Source organism: Urtica dioica, chromosome 11 (genome assembly GCF_054948205.1).
Source record: "Urtica dioica subsp. dioica isolate 48M chromosome 11, U.dioica_male_clone48M_v1_H2, whole genome shotgun sequence".
Lineage (NCBI taxonomy): Eukaryota > Viridiplantae > Streptophyta > Magnoliopsida > Rosales > Urticaceae > Urtica > Urtica dioica.
In genome coordinates, this window is record NC_142766.1 from 1,622,957 (window position 1) to 1,642,704 (window position 19,748).

General features: G+C 37.9%; 2 protein-coding genes and 1 pseudogene across 2 annotated transcripts; all 3 read left to right on the plus strand.

Annotated features, from left to right (window-relative positions):
- The first annotated feature begins 1,757 nt into the window (after positions 1 to 1,757).
- Positions 1,758 to 2,969, plus strand: LOC149380628 (large ribosomal subunit protein eL22z). The gene is made up of 3 exons (XM_089601616.1): positions 1,758 to 1,867; positions 1,962 to 2,200; positions 2,613 to 2,969. The coding sequence occupies exons 2-3, from the start codon at positions 1,971 to 1,973 to the stop codon at positions 2,755 to 2,757; spliced, it is 375 nt and encodes a 124-aa protein (XP_089457742.1). The 5' UTR covers positions 1,758 to 1,867; positions 1,962 to 1,970; the 3' UTR covers positions 2,758 to 2,969.
- Positions 2,970 to 3,310: 341 nt separating this feature from the next.
- Positions 3,311 to 4,872, plus strand: LOC149380629 (3-ketoacyl-CoA synthase 7 pseudogene; annotated as a pseudogene).
- An 11,498-nt stretch (positions 4,873 to 16,370) lies between these two features.
- Positions 16,371 to 19,337, plus strand: LOC149380630 (uncharacterized). The gene is made up of 4 exons (XM_089630421.1): positions 16,371 to 16,584; positions 17,588 to 18,213; positions 18,309 to 18,573; positions 18,617 to 19,337. Exons 2-4 carry the CDS (start codon positions 17,604 to 17,606, stop codon positions 19,335 to 19,337), a joined length of 1,596 nt encoding a protein of 531 aa, XP_089486547.1. The 5' UTR covers positions 16,371 to 16,584; positions 17,588 to 17,603.
- The last annotated feature ends 411 nt before the right edge of the window (positions 19,338 to 19,748 follow it).

The following is a 19,748-nucleotide window of genomic DNA, read 5'->3' on the forward strand; positions in this document are numbered from 1 at the left end:
CCCATTTTTGTGCTGTACAGAAAGGTTGGAAGTGGTCGAGTTTCGTATGACACCTTTGGTTGCCTTAAGGCGTGTCTCGAGGCATTTTTGGGTGGCCGTACGATATGAATTGAGTCGGGAGGCTTCCGTACGACACGGCAAGGCTGGAGCCGGGGAAGTGCCGTACAACATGGCTTGAGGCGAGAAATGGCCAATCGTACGGCGGGCCAGATGTCCGTATGACCACGACCATGGCATGTGCCTTTTTTTGACCATGTAGCGTGTCTCGGTGGCTGCACGGCCAGGGTCACTCATTGGCATGCGTGTCAGGCCGTGGAGAGTCATTTGCGAGGCGTGTTTGGCGAGGTGCATCGAGTTTTCGGCAAGGCGCCACAAATTTTTGGTTAGGTGAGTGAGAGCATTGCGTGGCGGGCGCGATGTGAATCAAGCCGTGGCAAGTATTTGGTGAGGTTTGTCAAGTTTTCAAGTCTTTGGCGAGGTTTGTTGAGTCTTTGGCGATGCGTGTCAAGCTTCCGACGAAGCGCGTCAAGGGGCGTCAAGGCATGGAGATAGCAATAATAGCCGGAGCGTGGTATGGCCATTTTGCTTTTGGAGGGGTCATTTTCTGGTGCTGGTAAATGACGCTTTAACATCGAGCAGAAGAAAAAGAGAGAGAAAAGAGAGCAGAAAAAAAAGAAAATTAAAGAAGAGGGTATAAATGTACACACAAATTTCTCCCTCCAAATTTTATTAATAATTTTGTCTTACTTTCGCTTTTGGTAATTTTTTTTTTTCCAAACTACTAATATTCTTCTCCAAATTCTTTTTGTTTTTAATAGTTTAGCTATCGTTTTAATTGAAAGTATTCATTTGACTATTTCACCAATTTATTCATATTTACTTAATAGATTATTTTTTTTAATTTATATTTTATTCCTTATGTGATTATAAATATGTATGTTAAATTATGGAATTAGTTTTTGCTTGAATTAACAAATTGATGATGAGTGTTAAATTATGAAATCAATGTTCGTCATCCTATTTTCATTTTTTTTTTGTATTTTAAAGAAATAAGAGACAATTTAATCAAATAGCGGCAATGCCGTAAAGATCGACGAGGATGAGTTAAAAGGGGGCGGAAGGCATGCAAGTCGAACACACAACCTAAGCGAGAAATTATAATGCACAAGACCATTCCCTAGAGATATCTTATGAAAAGTACAAGTTGAAATCGAAGTGTCATAAAGTGATACAATAAGTTATACTATCTAGCACTCGTCCGTAATTGTTCACATTTTCAATTTTTTTTTTGGTTGTAGATCAACATTTCCATAAAAAAATTATTAATATTTGTCCAACAAATATCAACATTTCAAAATTTTTATATTTTTTACAAAAAAAATTCATACACAATTGAATTTTCGTGTGTAAATCAAACAAATAAGTTTTGTCTAAACACGCATATTAAACATTGATATTTTACAAGTGTAAATGTAAAAAAAATCCTAGTATATATTTTACCTTAGCTTATGAATATATTTATTAATTTTTTATATATGATGTATATGACGCCACTATGTTTCTTTTATAAGGAAACTTTAAAATAAAATTCTTTCTAGAATTGTTGCTAAACATAAAAAATGGAGAGTCACTGATTAATTGATATTTTGTGATAGCTAAAATGAAAAGGATAAAATTGAAAAGAAAAACAGAAATTTGGAAAAACAAGTGATAGCAAGAAAATATTAGAGCCTCATAAACGCAAATATAGAAAAGAAAGGATAGATAAGTCATCATTATAAAGCGAAAACCCTAATGTAGAGCCCTAACTTCCTCTTCTCGCACTCGCCGCTCTGAAACGAATCGACACTCTCTCTCTCTCTGCTAGGTTTGATCCTACCTCACGATATAGTGTTTGTTCCGATATATGGGTTGGGTTTGATTTCATTGTTTTGAGTTTTGTATTTGTGGATTGTGAGCAGCGAAGAAAGATGAGTCGAGGAAGCGCCGCGGTCCCGAAAGGGAAGAAGAAAGGAGCGACGTTCACCATCGACTGTGCGAAGCCGGTGGAGGACAAAATCATGGACATTGCTTCTCTCGAGAAGTTTCTCCAGGAGAGGATTAAGGTCGGAGGCAAGGCCGGTGCTCTTGGCGACTCCGTTACTGTCACCCGCGAGAAGAACAAGATCTCTGTCACCTCTGACAGCAATTTCTCCAAGAGGTATTTATGGTTCGATTTTCTTGTGTTTATTCCTCCCAATCCACCGAGAATCTTATGTTAGGTTTCTTTAATTTTGCAATTCGAAATATGTTTTCTTTGTGGAAGATCTCTATGTGCTGATCTAGGAGATACTGAAAAATGATATGCGGGTCCCGTGCGCTATTATTTTAGTAGTCCTTGATCCTGATCTAGGAGACATCGAAAATTGATTTACGCGTCCTGTGTGCTATTATGTTAGGAATAACTAGTTTTGTCAATTAAGGGTTGCGAAATCCCCATTGCTTGGGCCATTAATATTGAGGACTTGCAATTATATTGAAAATATGCTTAAACTTTCTGCTTAGTCTGCTGTGATAAATTTTTGTTTAGTGTGTTAGTATGTGGTTTCTTATCTGTTTCATTTCGGGTTCAGGTACTTGAAGTACTTGACAAAGAAGTACTTGAAGAAACACAATGTCCGTGATTGGCTTCGCGTGATTGCCTCCAACAAGGATAGGAATGTCTATGAGCTCAGGTACTTCAACATCGCCGAGAACGAGGGTGAGGAGGAAGATTAGATATCCGCAATATCATATTTTGAAATTGAAGAACTTCAGTTTTCTTGTTGCTGAATTTCCTGTTACCTTTTTTTTTTGTTTCTTTTAGATTTGCCAATGTGATGGTGTTCTTATTGATACTACTAGTTTCTGTTCACAATTTTGTTTATTAAATTAGAGATTTTTAAAGTATTCCTGTTGTTTTGATGAGAATATATCTTAATGTTTGATAACGCGTTGGTCTGTTGTACTCTTCTTTGACATTTCCCAAATCAGTTTTCTCATCTTATAGTGGTGCTGCTAGTAAATTCGTGTGTTTAATATGATGTTATGTAGAGTGTTGGTGATATTTTATATCAATCACCAAGTTCTAGGCGAGAGGAGTTTTATACGCAATTAGTCATGCCATTTTTACTCTTTACAAAGGACACGAAATTTAGAGCTGGTCTTGATGTGCACTATCTTGGCGTGAACCTTCTACCCGCTATTCCTGCCTAAAACAGTGAATGACACAAGCATGCATATAAGCACGAAAAACTAAAACAATAAAACACTCGCATGTCAATCTTTTTTCATGGATTTCTCCCTTCAAGCGTTAGTCGTCAACGCTCCGAACGTCTTTATTTCTGTCTTTTGTTTCAAGCTTCTAGCTTCCACTCTCGTAATTGCTGCAGCAATCACTTACCGGTTTTTCAGGTCGAAACATGTTTATCTCATTGACTCTGTATGTTATCGTCCACCGGAAATGTATAGAGTCCCCACAGCAACCTTCTTAGAGCACATAGAAAGATGGGACAAATATGATGCCGAAAACATCGAATTCCTCACAAAAGTCTTGGAGAGATCTGGTATTGGAAGTGAAAGCTACTTCCCTCCTGGTATCCAACACCTTCCAAACGATCAGACATTCGATGCCACGTTAGAAGAAGTCGAAATGGTGCTCTATTCCGTGGCTGGGAAGCTGTTTGAGAAACACGCGATCGACCCCAATACCATCGACATTGTTATCACCAACTGCAGTGTTGTGTGTCCAATACCGTCTTTGGCCTCGATGGTCATCCACAAGTTCGGCCTCAGGAGCGACGTGCGGAGCTTTAACCTCTCCGGCATGGGATGTAGCGCGGGGTTGATCTCGGTCTCCTTGGCAAAGGACCTCCTAAGCATCCACGGTGACTCGCTCGCCTTGATCCTCAGCACGGAATCAGTGTGTTCGAACATCTACCACGGAAAGGTAAAGTCCATGTTGCTCGCTAATTGCCTGTTCCGAATGGGCGGCGCTGCGGTCTTGCTTTCCAATAAGAAGGCTGATGCGGAAGTGGCGAAATACGAGCTCAGACACCTGGTCAGGACCCACGTCGGGGCCGAAGACCGGTACTACAGATGCGTGATTCAAGAGCCGGACGAGGAGGGAATCACCGGCGTCAGGCTATCGAAATCGCTCAGGCAACTTGCAGGCGAGGCCTTGAAAGTGAACGTGGCTTCACTAGCGGTGTTAGTCCTTCCCTACTCGGAACAAGTTAAGTATGCCCTAGAAGTAATGTGGAGGAAAAAGAGGTCTTATGTCCCTAATTTTAGGACGGCGTTCGAGCACTTCTGCATCCACTCGGGTGGGAAGGCGGTGATTGAGACGGTGAAGGACAGGCTGGGCCTCAGTGAGTGCTCTGTCGAGGCCTCGAGGATGACTCTTCAAAAATTCGGGAACACTTCTTCGGCCTCGACTTGGTACGCGCTGAGCTATCTCGAGGCCAAAGGGAGGGTGAAGAAAGGGGATAGGATTTGGCAGCTGGGTTTCGGGAGTGGCCTCAAATGCAACAGTGCGGTTTGGAAGTGCCTCAGGAAAATAGACTCAGGGAAGTACAATGTTTGGTCCGATCTGATCCACAATTACCCTGTTCATGTGCCAGAATTGATGGACCATTGATGGACCATTGAACTATATGGCAATTTGACAAATAGGCCATTTTAATGCGAAGGTTGGTCGTGACGGATGAGAGAATGATGTGATGAATACAAGGAAATATAGTTTGTCATGAAATTCTTTAGGACCAGTCGTGGAGTAATGTTCTTGAAAATGTAACATATACTAGATACCTCTCATCCCTGTTTTTAATTTTATTTTTTAAGTTTATATTTTTCATTAAATACGTCTCTGAACAATTGCAAAAAAAGGCCGGGCTGTATTGCTTTGGGATACATATTAATATGTGTGCGTAATTAAAAACTATTGAAATGGTTTTGGAAGCAGACCTGTTAGAAGGCTCTCCATTAAGAATAGTACAGACACATCAAAAAAGCAAATGAAATACCCAAATAAAGAATGCCATCTGAGTGTATGGTTCTTTTTTCTAATTTTACCTGACTTCAATGAATATTTTCACCCAATCTTTGTCATCGATAAATGACAGATTAATTTTCCTTGCTGTCCTTTTTTTTTTTTGAATGTCACGGATTTTCCATTAAAATTGGGTAAAAACCCATCAATACATGAGAAAAACACCTTAATACATGGAACACCTCAAACCTAAGTCGAAGTGAAACTAACACTAAGTTCCGGTAATCGCACGTTTTGTGCATGCTTCCGACAAGAGGAAGAACGGCGAGCACAATAATCGAGCACACATAGGGCTCTTTCAACAAAACCAAAATTGGTTGATGGAAAGATCCACTCAACCTCGGTCCGATGACCACGAAAAAGATGCCTCTTCAACCCGTATATAACCTAACAAGAAATCCACAACAGGATAGTAGACGACGGCTAATCCGTCTCCAAATTAAACCAAGCCAAACAAAACGCAACAATAAAATAAAAGAGTCACAAATCCTTTTAAAACAAAAAAACTCGAAATAAAAAATAAATATGTCACCAAAGTTTGATAGACAACCTTGAAAGCTTAGCAACATCGTCTCCGTTGCCGAGAAGCCTCGCCACTGCATCATCGAAACACACCGCAGAGTCCCCGTCGCCGGCTCCGGAAAGCTACGCTTCAGCTCCGCCGCCGAGGATTGTCGCTGCACCGACGCCGTCATCAAGGAGTCACAAAGCGGCATCGTTGGCGCTGTCACCGAAGACCCACACCGCCCAATTGCCATAGCTGACGAGCCACGACACGAAACCACCGTCGACAAATCTGCAGCAACACCGCCAAGCTCTGTTGTCGTCTTTCTACCTCATGTAACGATTCGCACCTCCTCCCCCGGGACCGAGAGACGTCCAGCCGCGGCCGGAATCCTCGCCTGAATCGGCCTCAGGGGAGAAAAAAGTAGATCTAGATCTAGATCTGAAGAAAGAAAACCAAAAGTGTTTTTTTTAGAGAGAGAGAGAAGCTAGTGGTTCAGAGAGTTTTTTTTTTACCACACTAAACAATTGATATTCCTTGCTGTCTTTCTTTAGAATGTGTAAATGTCATACAACGGTAAAAAAATAAAGCTATTTACGGATATACCGGCCGCCCAATTACACCTATAACACTTTATTTCAGAACGTGCTACTACTACACTATACATAAATTAGGGATGTTTATTAACACGATTTTAATTCTTGGGAAATGCCGCAGTTTATCGGTGAAAAAAATGGTATTTTTGATTGTTGAAGAAAAAAGACGTTTAAAATTTGATTCATCGCCTTTTTCAGGTGAAATTTTCTTGGGTGCCTCTTTATACAATGGTGTCATTTTTTTTTGTTTTTTTGTTTTTTTGTTTTTTTTTAGGTTTCATGTCAAAAGCTTATAAGTTTTTGGCAAAAATTGACATCCATTTTGACAAGCGGGGATCATACTCAAATTCAAGGTGTATCACATATTCCTCTTTGAGTCAGGTAAAACTTCAAATTTCTGAGCAACCAATCAAAGTGCAATAGAGAATTTTTATTTCATAAAACGTCATGCCTTTTCTCAGGATTCTCTTCATTAGAGCATATTCAACCCACTGCATAATAAAGTGAGATGTGACAAAATGAAGTTGAATTTGCTCAAATTGAAGTTTTACTATTCATTCCACTCTATTTAGGCGTGGTATTTTAATAATATAAAATTAGTTTATCTAATTACAGATTGTCCATTATATAATTATATACTTATATATTGTGTTTAATTGTGTTCATTCATCACAAAATTACATATGAAACTATTTTAGTTTATTCTAATTCGATATATATATATATATATATATATATATATATATATATATATATATATATATAAAATTAACTTGATATGTGATAAAAAAAATACACTAAAAAGAACATTAAAATATTAATATTCATTGCAAATAAACTAGAAAATAAATAACATGACATACACATATAAATAAAAAAGTTATTAGTATTTTTGTATGATATTACTTTATAAATTTTGAAGCACAATGTTATGTTGTTGGCTTATTTTTTTTTACTACAAGTCTGTTTGGAAAGATGTCTGGCGACATGCTTTAGGATATGTTGAGACATCTTTGTCTCCGTGTGCAGAATTGTATTTTTGGCAAGTTTCTTATATTTCTGGCGACATGCTCTAGGATATGTTGAGACATCTTAGACGTTCACGATCGATGGATTGATAAACTAACACTGTGATGTGTGTGATGTAATTCTCCAAACACTTTTCCAGACATCTGAGTGTTAGAGAGTTGTTGGATTTTGTGATTTCGTGATTGAAAGTTTCACGAGCGTTGACATCGAATAATACCAAACACTGGGAGAGTGTGTGAGAGTGAAATTGAGGGGACTTCAGATTCAGGGGAGCCTAATTTGGAATTCACAAATAGTAATAGGAAAATGACATTGAGACAATGATTGTTTATTTAAGTCCATTGTTGTACTATTGACTACTTATTTATAGTGAATTTTTTTTTCGCTGGGTACACTGCCCTCCAATGTAGGTGATGTTTCACCGAACTGAGTTATCATTCTTTGTGTCATTTATGCATTTTTCTTTTTCTAATCAATCGTATGCATCGGAATAGATTGTCGCACATATTGTCTCTATATTGTGTGCGAAATCTCGTCTCTGATTAAACATAATTTCATATGTAATGTGTATTTATTGATTTTTTTTTATTTTGTTAAATATAACATTATTGGATATAGAGTATACAAATAAAATAAATATGAATCGTAGTGTAATAACTAGAAAGATGTTAAATTCATTACAAAAATAGATAAAATGAAGAATATGCTTTTTTGATGTTAAAAATGGAATATTGAATTAGAGATGAAACACTTTTGATTTAGAAATTGTATTTTGGAGAACCAAATGCATTTCATAATTTTAGGTTGGATGCGCTTACAAATACCATTAAAAAATGACAAAAGTATTGACATGAATTATCCTATCAGCAAATAAGAAAAAGAAATCTGGCCAATACAAGTTCTTCTAAAACCTCTTCTCTCCCTCTAGCTCGTGAACCCCTTCATCCAAGTGGGCTTCTTTTTCACTCAATGACCATGGCCAATGAGTGGTTCAGGTTAGGCCTGCTCACCTGCTAGGTTAGATGAATCTTCCATATTGATGTGGGGTATTGCTTCGTATCACAAATTTATAGGGTGACAGATAAAATAAATTAGGTTCAACACCAAATAAAAAAAGGAAAATTTGTACTCATGATATTTATTATAATTGTTTTTTTCTTTATACATAAGACAATGTATGAAAGCGTATATTCATACATTTTATGTAGTTAATTTTGATTAATGGATATTTGACCAAATTTTTCAAAAAAGTCGAGTACAAATTATTTTGGTTATTTAGCTACACTACCTTATTATTAATTGAAATAAATTAAAATTATTTTGATTAAAAATATAAAAAATCATTTAATTGATTGATCTTATTTTATTATATTATTTATAAAATCACTAAATAAATCTTAATAATATTGTCGAATTCAGAAAATTGAAATAAAAAATAGTCATAAAACTTACGAGTTAAGAATTGATTTATTATGATTGATGGGCCTCGAATTCACGTCGATAATACTGGGCTTCAAGAACTGAAGACAAGAAATAAGATAAAGCATGAAAATAATAAATTGAGAAAAAATAATTTGTGAATAGAATGATGAATATGAAGATTGTAATATGTATTGTATATGAGTAATAAGTAACGTACATTTCCTGATTGACATGTGTTGATGTCGTTTTCAAGCCTCAATAGTCACGAAGAAAACGATATAGGTAGTTTTGGGGTTTGATTCGATTTAATTTATTTGTGGATCTCAGAAAGGCTTTGTATAAGAAATGAATATTAAATACGTAATAATAAATGTAAAAATGAAATAAAAAAGTAGTTAACTTTATTGAAAATCCGATTTTGAGTACACTGGTCGAGCTCGATTGGTCATGAACACAATCAATGAGCTCAAGAATACAGAGAGAGAGAGAGAGAGAGAGAGAGAGAGAGAGAGAGAGAGAGAGAGAGAGAGAGAGAGAGAGAGAGAGAGAGAGATAATGATAATAATCAGTAACGTGCAAATTCTCTCTGAAAAAGAGAATTTATGCTACTACAAGATGCGATATCCTTGGAGCACGTGCCGGCGACTTCGTCCTTCATTGCTTCTTCTTCTGCCATGTCGCTCTTACATTTGAATGGGCTCGGTAAAAATCATCAACTCTCTCGGTTTCAAGGTGAGATTGCATCTCCTGCGTTGACTTCGACTTCGTCACAATCTTTGAGGTCACGTTCTGAGCTCGTAATTGTACTTGGACTGGTCCTGATCGACCTCTTAGATTTGTACGACAATAATATACAAGAATCAATTTACAAATGCCGTTTTATTTAAGTCATTTCGTAGACATGGGCTTTGGTGATTATTGGAATTTGGCGGCCCAATGTCAAATTATTTTATGGGGCTGAACTCTTCCCCCATAACATGCTTATTTATAGACAACAAAAAAATATTTAAATTTCTAGATTCTAAACGAAGGGAAGACGATGTAGTTGTAGCCGTTTAGTTCCAGTTTTCCGCTTGCTCCATATCATCCTTTCTTCTCGGTTATACTCATGGACTAGACTGAGTTTTCGGGCTGCCCTTGACTTCTCGTTCTCCTTTTTCAGTCGTCATGTCTTTTGCCCAAGTGGGCCTTTATTCTTGGTCCAAAGTAGCGCACGTGCTTCCTTTCGAGGAAGGCCGGTGATTCTTCCATGGGCCCAACAAATCCCATTTAGTTAGGGATTTAATCCCAATACTATAGTCAGCTCCCAAGTTCGCTAAGTATTGGGTTCTTGGGCGAACTAAAGGTTAACTAAATTTTTTTGATCTCAACATAATTCTTGCGGGTCATTTCAATAATTATCATGTTGTTACATCACCTTAGGAAGTCATTTCAAGATTAGGGGGCATAGGGGTGACGTGTATCACGTCCCTGGGCATGCGTGTCGTCACGCGTCCCATTTAATTTTGAAGGACCATGATTACTTTCAGCAAATCATATTGCATTCCTTCTTCTTCTTCCATATAACTTGAGAAATTGATTTTTGTGGTTATGATTTGACTCTTATAAAAGGCAAAAGATTATGAAAGAAATTTTATCGCTTAGATCCATTAATAAGGTACAAATTTCACTTTTTCATTCTCTAACTAGATTTTCTTTCCTCTTCGCTGAGGTTTTTTATTTTATTTTCTCACCATTGTCAAAACTTAGTGCCTTTCGTTTGAGTCGAATTTCTTAATTTATTTCTTTTTCTTTGTCCATGGCGTCGTCTCCGAATCTAGTAGCCTTGGGATCCCATGAATGCCAGAGAACTAGAGTGTTTGCAAACGGTTTGTGAGATTTCTAGTTTGATTAGAATCATGCTTAGGGGGCCAAACTAGAAATCTCACAAACCGTTTGCAAACACTCTAGTTCTCTGGAATTCATGGGATCCCAAGGCTACTAGATTCGGAGACGACGCCACAGACAAAGAAAAAGAAATAAATTAAGAAATCTAGTAGCCTTGGGATCCCATGAATGCAAGAGAACTAGAGTGTTTGCAAACGGTTTGTGAGATTTCTAGTTTGATTAGAATCATGCTTAGGGGGCTAGGGAATACCATTCGAACCCACAAACTTAGTTATTGTGCGTTATATGATTTTTTTATACACATTGCGGTCTCCGATTTCTGATTCATGCTATCGTCATCACATATTTGCGCATTTTGAGCCTTTCTCTTCAACAGTTGTGTCCGAATTTTGTTAGGGTAATGATGGGTTTGATTGCTCTAGGGTGCGGGCAATGTTACATGCTCAAAGTTGCGGACGTGGTCAGGTTTTTTGTTCTTAGAAATAATTCGAAGAATGGGGGGACCTATTATGCCGTGGGTCGTACTGATCACAGTATAATCTCTCATCTTCCTGGTCATGATAACAAGTGGGGAACTAATTTCTTTTCATTTTCCTGTTAACGAACTCACTCTGGGCTCTCTTAGTGGAGAATTTTGTTTGTGTGGTCTAATGACATTGGTAGAATAGCTTTTCTCTTGTTCACTGAGTTATCCAATGTGCGTTTTTGTATTGGTTGTTCTGTAATCATTTTTATTTTTATTTTTTATGCAGCCTTTGTTAAAATACATGACATTATTGGTTCCTTCTTGAAGTGAGTTAAGCTATTTCATTCTCGGGATAGATCGTGGTCCATTTTTACATAAGAGTGTTTCCGTTGTTCCGATGCGTGGGACGAAAATCGCATTCTAAGGGAAGAAGGTAACGTCTAAAACTGTTTTAGGATAATTTTGATGAGATTTATGTTTCTCCCTTTTCTTTTATTATGTTGCATAAATGAAACAAAGGTTCGTTCCAAATTTTTCTTCATCTGAACGAGGAGGACCGATTCCGGATATGAATTTTTGTGAAATCTGAAAACGGGAACTCGCGGTTGCTGTTGAGCAGGCTAATCCCGATGCAGCTGTCGGTGTTCCTCTTCCTTCCGCTCCAATGGTGGTGACGCCTGAAGCTCAGCGGGAAGAGGCTATCGAGGCATCAAAGCAGTGGCGTTAAGTAACAGTGCTTGTAGAGTACGCCATCTCAAAGTGTATACTTGGATGATAAAGCTCTCAATTTATCGGCTTTCTTGCGGTCTTCGGAGAGTTCCCCTCTTCGCATAAATTTGGTAATCGGGCTCATCCATGTTGGCTGAGGCGTATCCTCTATTGTCCCTAATCCATCTTCGTTGATGCCAGATCCGAGGCGAGCAAGAGCGTCAGCCTCAGAGTCTTGTTCTCTTGGGATCTAGAGGATCTCGAACCAAGAGAAGGCATCGAGTCTTCGCCAGGTAGGCGACCATGTTTGGCTCCTTGGCGGTATTATTGCCTTTAACCAGGTTTACGTTCAACTGCGAGTCGCAATGTATTCACAAGTTTTTGGTGCTGAGCTTTTGTGCTAGCTCTACCCCTGTGATGAGGGCTTCATATTCGGCCTTGTTGTTAGAGGCTTGGAATCCATAATGGAGGGCGTACTATAACTTCACCCCGTCGAGATTAGTTAATATGATGCCGACGCCAACCCCCCGGGTATTAGATGCTCCGTCTACGTGTAATTCTCATATGGGACCCGTTGGGTCGACCTTTTTCTTTCGTATCAACAAGACGTTGGTCGAGTAATCTTCCGCTCTTCCCATGTCGGGAGTGTAGGACCATTCTACCCTAAAGTCGGCTAAGGCCTAGCCCTTTATAGCCGTCCTCGGGTGGACCTCAATCCCGTACTCACTCTATTCTTGAGACTAGTTCGGGTGCTCAGTTCAGACCATGATAGGGTGAGCTTGGAAATATGGGCGTAGCTTTTTGGCTGCCATTACGAGAGCTAGAGAAAATTTCTCGATCTCGGTGTAGCGCGTTTCAGCTTCAAGTAAGGCCTTGCTCACGTAGTAGATTGGCAATTGGACCTTATCTTATTCGTGGATCAGAACGACGCTTACTCCTCTTTTCGAGACGACGAGGTAAATGCAGAGCATTTCGCCCTCTTTTTGTTTGGAGAGGAAAAGTGGAGACCCGAAGTAGGCCTTTATCTCTTGGAAGGCTTGCTCACAGTAAAGACCTCGATTAGTGACGAAGGTCATCTTAATTTGATCGGGCTCATGCATGCAAATCTGGTTGTAGCCTGAATAGGCGTCCATGAAACTAAGTAGTTCATGGCTAGCCGTGGCGTCGACTAGTTGTTCGATGCGCGGGAGTGGGAAGCAGTCCTTAGGGCTGGCTTTGTTAAGATCTTTGTAATCTATGCAAATGCGCCATTTCCCATTAGAGTTTTTCACCATTACCACGTTAACCCCTCCTTCTAGCGCCAAAATGTTGTTTCATGAAAATGAACAACGATTTAAAGCTTCAGACGGTTCGACCCAAGGCCGCACCAAGTGGCCGTACTCAAGCCAAGTGTGGAAACTCAAAAGTCTCAAGTTGTGGTTCCTCTAGTCGGAGACATCCTCTGAGGAGAGAAGGGGTGAATGAGAGGAGTGACTACACTTCTTATGAGCTGCCTACGTACCTGAGCACAGCAGGATCAAATCATAACATAGTTCAATGCGTGTATATACGCTATTTGAGGCACAGAGTCTGAAGGGTGTGCTCGACAGAGGAGACGGAGCGCGGAGGAGTCCTCAACGACGTCTCAAGACTCTAGAATCAAGTGATTTGAGAGAGAATGTGTGTTTTCTCTTGGAGATGAGGGACGTTCTCAGTAGAGAATCCCGAATGCGGCCGAGCGTGGGAAATTATGCACTCGATCAAAGGAAATCGTGCGCAGAAAGTCTCCGACAACGTTTCAAAACTCTGAGAACGAGTAATCTTGAGGAGAAATGAATGTGTCTCTGACCGTCTCTGAGAGGGGTATTTATAGTGGATGTGAAGGCCTAAGAGGGCTTATGGATTCACATCGTGGAGCGCACTGCAAATTTGGGGCGCGCGGAAATCCTGGAGCGCTCACGAAGCGTACGGGCGCGCGGCGCATAATATATGGCGCGGCGCGCCCTGTCTCATGTGCGTAGTGCACACTAGGGATGACATTTTTACCCGAAACCCGTTAGCCCGGCCGTTACCCGGTCTTAACGGGTCGGGTAATACCCGTTCAAAATGAGTTAATGGGCTAACGGGTATTACCCGTTAGTATTTTAGCGGGTACGGGTCGGGTAGCGAAAATGTTAAACCCGCCCCGTTAACCCGCTAACCCGCCCGTTAATTATTTTTATGGAAAAAAAAACTAGATATTTTTTTTAAGAAAACATTAGATTACATCATAATGAGTGGGTAAGCTCTGCTTTGTGTATGAGCTTGAGCTCGGACTTTTGGGTCGTTTGGCGTGGGCCTTTGCCTTTGTGGGCCTTGAGGGTATTTTCGTGGCCCGGCCCGTTGAGCCTTAGACGCAAGTCACGTAGAATTTAATGCTTCGAATTTTCTGAGAACGACCGATAACAATTTGATTTAACTTATTATTTATAGATAAACATTTATAATTTTTTATCCATTTTTTAATTGTTAAATGAACAAATATCAAATAAAACAAATCATTATTATTTTATATTATCGGTAATATATTTTTAATTTACTATAAAAATTTATAGTATTTTGTTCAATAGAATAAATAAATAAATTATAAACTATAATTATAATAATATAACTTAATTTGAAGCTCATTTAATTTTAGTTCATTTATTTTTTAATTCATATTATTAAATGCATAATAAAGTATTATATTTGAGAAAATTTAATATACAATAATTAATATATTCTATGTGATGTACATAAAGAATGAATTTAATTCACCTTTCTAGTACAATTAAAAAAAAATGGTCAAATTGTCATTTAAATATCCTATTAAATGAGTTGATTCTTTTTTACTAAAAAAATTATGTAAAATCATTTAATCTATTACTTTAAATGATAATGACCCATTAATGTTGTGCCAAACAAGCTAAAAATTATTATGATAGGAATCTTTCTCACAATAATAATTATATTTATATGCACTCACATTGACGTTTTAAAATTTGTACAGGTAAGAGATGTACTCACATTATTATTATCCAGATAGAAGACAGTAGATCTAATTTGTCATAGACCTACATGATTTGCTTCCAAATTATATTGAAATGAATATAGCTAATTGTGGAATAATAAGCGCTTAAATGAGTTTGCATAATTCAAATTCAAATAAAAGGAAATAAAAAGTCTCATTAAGGTAATTAAATCGTATTTCATTTGAAAAAATAACTAACTGCTACACAAAAGGAAAGGAAAGCTAACGTGTCATTAATTAAAATCCATTTAAGCGTAATTCATTTTAAAAGAAAAGAAAAAAAAATGTTTGCAACGTGAATGACAAATTAGTCATTCTAAATAGCCGATTCAACTGTCAACTCAATGATTTGGTTATTTGCTTCACATTTTCAAAATGTTGGCTACAATAAAAACATAAAGTTTCGTGTGGTCTATTTGCATTTTTTTTGGTGGGGATTGAACCCACGACCTCCACACAGAAGGTGGTGTGGAATTACCACTAGACTATCCTAGGTAGAAAATTATTGTTTTAAATAAAAGTAAGAGAATGTATCAAATAAATACAAAATAGTGAGCGAGAAGTAAAATTGAGTGAGTCCGTGCTAGAAATCAGTCAATAACAAAAATTTAGTAAGCCCCTTTTTAGTATCGTAACTAAAGTGGAAGTGAACTCTCTCTTAAATATAGTAAAAAATAATATAATATTATTTATTAGAATATGAGTGAAATATTATATATAATTATATTTCTTAGAATAATATATTTTATTGTGAGAGATAAATAATATATAAGAAGATATCTGATTATTTATTTTATTAAAATATCTTAAAGATAATAGAATAATATATTTTATTATGAATTTAGATATTTTTTTTTCAAATATTTTGCATATTCTATTTTTAAAATGATATCTCAAATAGGACCAAATTATGGCAAGTGCATGTTTAATTTAACTTTATTCTCGAAAGCTTGGAAATCTATAAATAAGAAGCTAGGGTTATGAAAATCAAACTGTTTTTCCTATATTGTGATTGGGAGTTTTTCCTCTATCACAGTTAGAGAAAATTCGTCCAACCCACTTTCTAAACAAAGAAAGAATTATTTCGGCACCACGTTGGAATAATTGTGAGCAAAAGACTTGGTTTGATCCATTTGGAAGAACGCGAACAACACGAAGAACTACTAGCCAACGTGAAAATTCAAATAACGGGATTTAATGTAAGTCATTCTAACTCTCGAATATTTTTTTTATGGTTGTTTTGATTAGTTGCACCACATTCATTGTAAAATAGAAGATTTAATAATTGGGACCAATAAACTTGTTTTCTGATTGGATTCACTTTTTTTAGGAACTTAAACACGTAAAAACACTATTTTGAATTCTCATGAATATTAATAAATATAGTTAACTATCTAACATAATTTACGTCCATTCCTCGCCTCTTCAAGATTGTGCGGACCAGAATCCATTGTAAGCTCTTTAGGTAAAGATTAACCTTATACTTCACCTTTAAGCTCCAACGTCTAGACCAAGGATTGAAAAACCGGGGGAACCGGACGGGAACCGGTCCGGTTCCCCCTTTTTGAAGCTAACCGGCACCGGAACCACCAAAACCGGAGTTTTCCGGTGGTTCCGGGGGAACCGGACCGGGATCCGGGTGGGAACCCGGTTCCCATTTCCCGGTCCGGTTCAGTTAAAAAAACAGAAAAAACCGGCTATAAAAGGCCGGATCCCGTTTGGAAATCTTCATTTGGTTCGGTTTTAGGTCAACAACTTCCCGACGCCGCTCAGCCCAAATTTTCCCAGATCCCGGTCGGATCCCTCCAAACCGTCCTCTTCCCGACGCGAACACGGCCACTTCTCACTATTTCCCGCCGGTTCCCGCCCTTCCCGGTGAGGATCCCGTCATTTTTGAGTTTTTTTATGATTTTGAGTTTAAATCTTGAAATTTGTTGATGATTCTTGAAGATTAACTATAATTTGATAGTTATGACTACTTAGTGAGCATGAATGTAGTTTTTATTTAGAGTTTGTGTTGATGTTTGTAATTTTTTTGTATTTAATGATTTAATCCGAATTATTTATTAATTTTGTGATTAGTTAGTGATGATTAAGCTTATGTAAACTTGTTTATTGATTTATGAAGAAATTGTTATGAATTGTTTTTAATTTTAGAGTTTGTGGTGATATTTATAATTTTTTTGGTAATTAATCCGAATTATTTAGTAATTTTGTGATTAGTTAGTGATGATTAAGGTTATGTAAACTTGTTTATTGATTTATGAAGAAATTTTGTGACTTGTTTTTAATTTTAGAGTTTTTGTGTTGATGTTTGTAATTTTTTTGGATTTAATCCGAATTATTTGATAATTATGTGATTAGTTAGTGATGATTAAGGTTATGGATTATGATGAACTTGTTTATTGATTTATGAAGAAATTTTGTGACTTGTTTTTAATTTTAGAGTTTTTGTGTTGATGTTTGTAATTTTTTTGGATTTAATCCGAATTATTTGATAATTATGTGATTAGTTAGTGATGATTAAGGTTATGGATTATGATGAACTTGTTTATTGATTTATGAAGAAATTTTGTGACTTGTTTTTAATTTTAGAGTTTTTGTGTTGATGTTTGTAATTTTTTTGGATTTAATCCGAATTATTTGATAATTATGTGATTAGTTAGTGATGATTAAGGTTATGGATTATGATGAACTTGTTTATTGATTTATGAAGAAATTTTGTGACTTGTTTTTAATTTTAGAAATTTTGTGTTGATGTTTGTAATGTTTTTGGATTTAATCCGAATATTTGATAATTTTAATTTTAGAGTTTGTGTATATTACAAGTTGATAATTAGTTAGTGATATTGTGTAAATGTTATTTGTTCATTTGTAGATTACAAGTTGCAAGAATGTCGGCCCCCGACCCAGCTAGGAAGTATTGCACACCTATTCCCGGGAAAAGTAGCGGCCACAAGTGCATATTTTGCGAGCACAATATGGGAGGTGGCGGCATCACGAGAGTGAAAAACCACCTAGCCCATGTAGACCCAACGAGGAGTGTCAAATTCTGTGAGAAAGTCCCTCCTGAAGTGAGAGAAGAGATGCAAGCTTTACTTCAAGGCAATGTCGTAAAAAAGAAGAACAAAAAGTCGTTGGACGCTACGCTTCAAAAGACATTGACTAAAAATGTTGGCGGGGAAGAATCAAGCGAAGAAGCATACGAAGCGCAATTACGAGCAGTTATGAAGAGGTCAAGACAAGAGGCGGCGCAGACGGAATGGGAGGCTCGGATGATGTCGGGGCCCGGCAGTGGTTCTACGGCAAAATCTCCACCATCTGCTCCGTCATTATATAAGTCAGCGAGTGCGAAGCAAACAAAAATCGATGAGATCGTGGATCCGAAGAAGAGAACGTGGCTTGGAAGACACATAACAAAATTCTTTGTTCACCAACATGTGCCGGCGAGTAAGGCCGCCTCGCATGAGTTCAAAAACATGATAGCGTCCGCTCAAGACTTGGGTAATCCTCAATTTGTGATAAGTAATTTTATTTTCATATTGTCGAATCGCATGTGTTCTTGAAACGTTAACATGATGTATATTGGCATATTGCAGGTCCAGGCGTTCCTATACCAATTCCGTATGAAATTCATAACAAATACCTCGATATGGAGGTTGCAGATGCGGAGAACTACCTTGACGAACAAAAGAAGCGGTGGGTAAAATACGGCTGCACCATACTCACTGATGGTTGGACGGGGCCGACCAGACTGAGCATCATAAACATTATGGTTTATTGTGCTGGTGCAACGGTGTTTTTAAAGTCCGTTGATGCATCAAAGCATACGAAAACAGGGGAGTACATCTACGGAATACTGAGGTCAGCGCGTCCAAGTTGTGACCGACAACGGTTCGAACTACAGGAGTGCCGGGTTGAAATTACAATGCAAGTACCATGTGTACTGGACACCTTGCGCTGCACATTGTCTAGATCTGATGTTTGAAGATATTGGGAAGAGAGATAGTGTTAAGCAAACTATCAAATCTGCGAGGGATGCGACTAAGTTCATCTACAACCACGGCACTGTGTTGTCCAAGTTACGGGAGACATCCCCAGGTGAAATCATCCGTCCCGGCGCAACAAGATTTGCCACAAACTACCTAGCTCTCAGAAGTCTCCGAGAGAAGAGAGCTGCGTTGAGGACGATGTTCAGTAGTCAATGGTGGGATGATTCCAAATTGAGTGCAACTCCTACAGGTACATCCATAGCCGAGACTTGTTTAAATCCCAGATTCTGGCATTCGGTGGACGAAGTGTGTGCCATATTCGAGCCGATGTACACCACTCTTCGATTAGTGGACACTGAGGTGCATCCCACGATGGGATTACTATACTACGTCTTCCACGAGATGAAAAAGAAGTTGGAAGCGATGAGTGGGAAGAAATGGGTTGTCGACATCGTGAACCACAGATGGAGTACTCAAATGGAACATCCACTACACATTGCAGCTTTCTTCCTAAATCCAAAGTTGCTGTTTAACCCGGATATCCACATGGAAAATACCCACATGGCCGCTGTGACAAGGGTGTTCGACTTCTTGCATTCGGATCTTGATGGGTCAACTCTTAGGAGAGAGGTATAAAACTATAAATTGTTACAAGCTATATCACATTATGAATATATGAGTCTTATTTGATTTTCTAATTACAGTTAATCGCATTTCGAGACGCTCGAGGGGACTTCTCACAAAGAAGTGCTGTTTCGGCACGAGGCACCCTTTGTGCAAGTAAGCTTGTGAGATGAATTGTATCCATTAAGCCATTAACTATGTCATGGAATGGTAATAAATGACATGATTGTTGTCAATGGTGCCCACAAGAAGAGTAGTAGTGTCTATTTATGTACATTTGATGTCATATAGTCTTACGAAGACTCTTGCTTGTAATTGCTTATTCTTTAATAATAAAGTTGAAACGTTCATTCATTCTTTCTTTGTTTGAAGCTTTATGATAAAACCTTAGTCTTTTAGTCCATAAACAAACTTAACAACTTA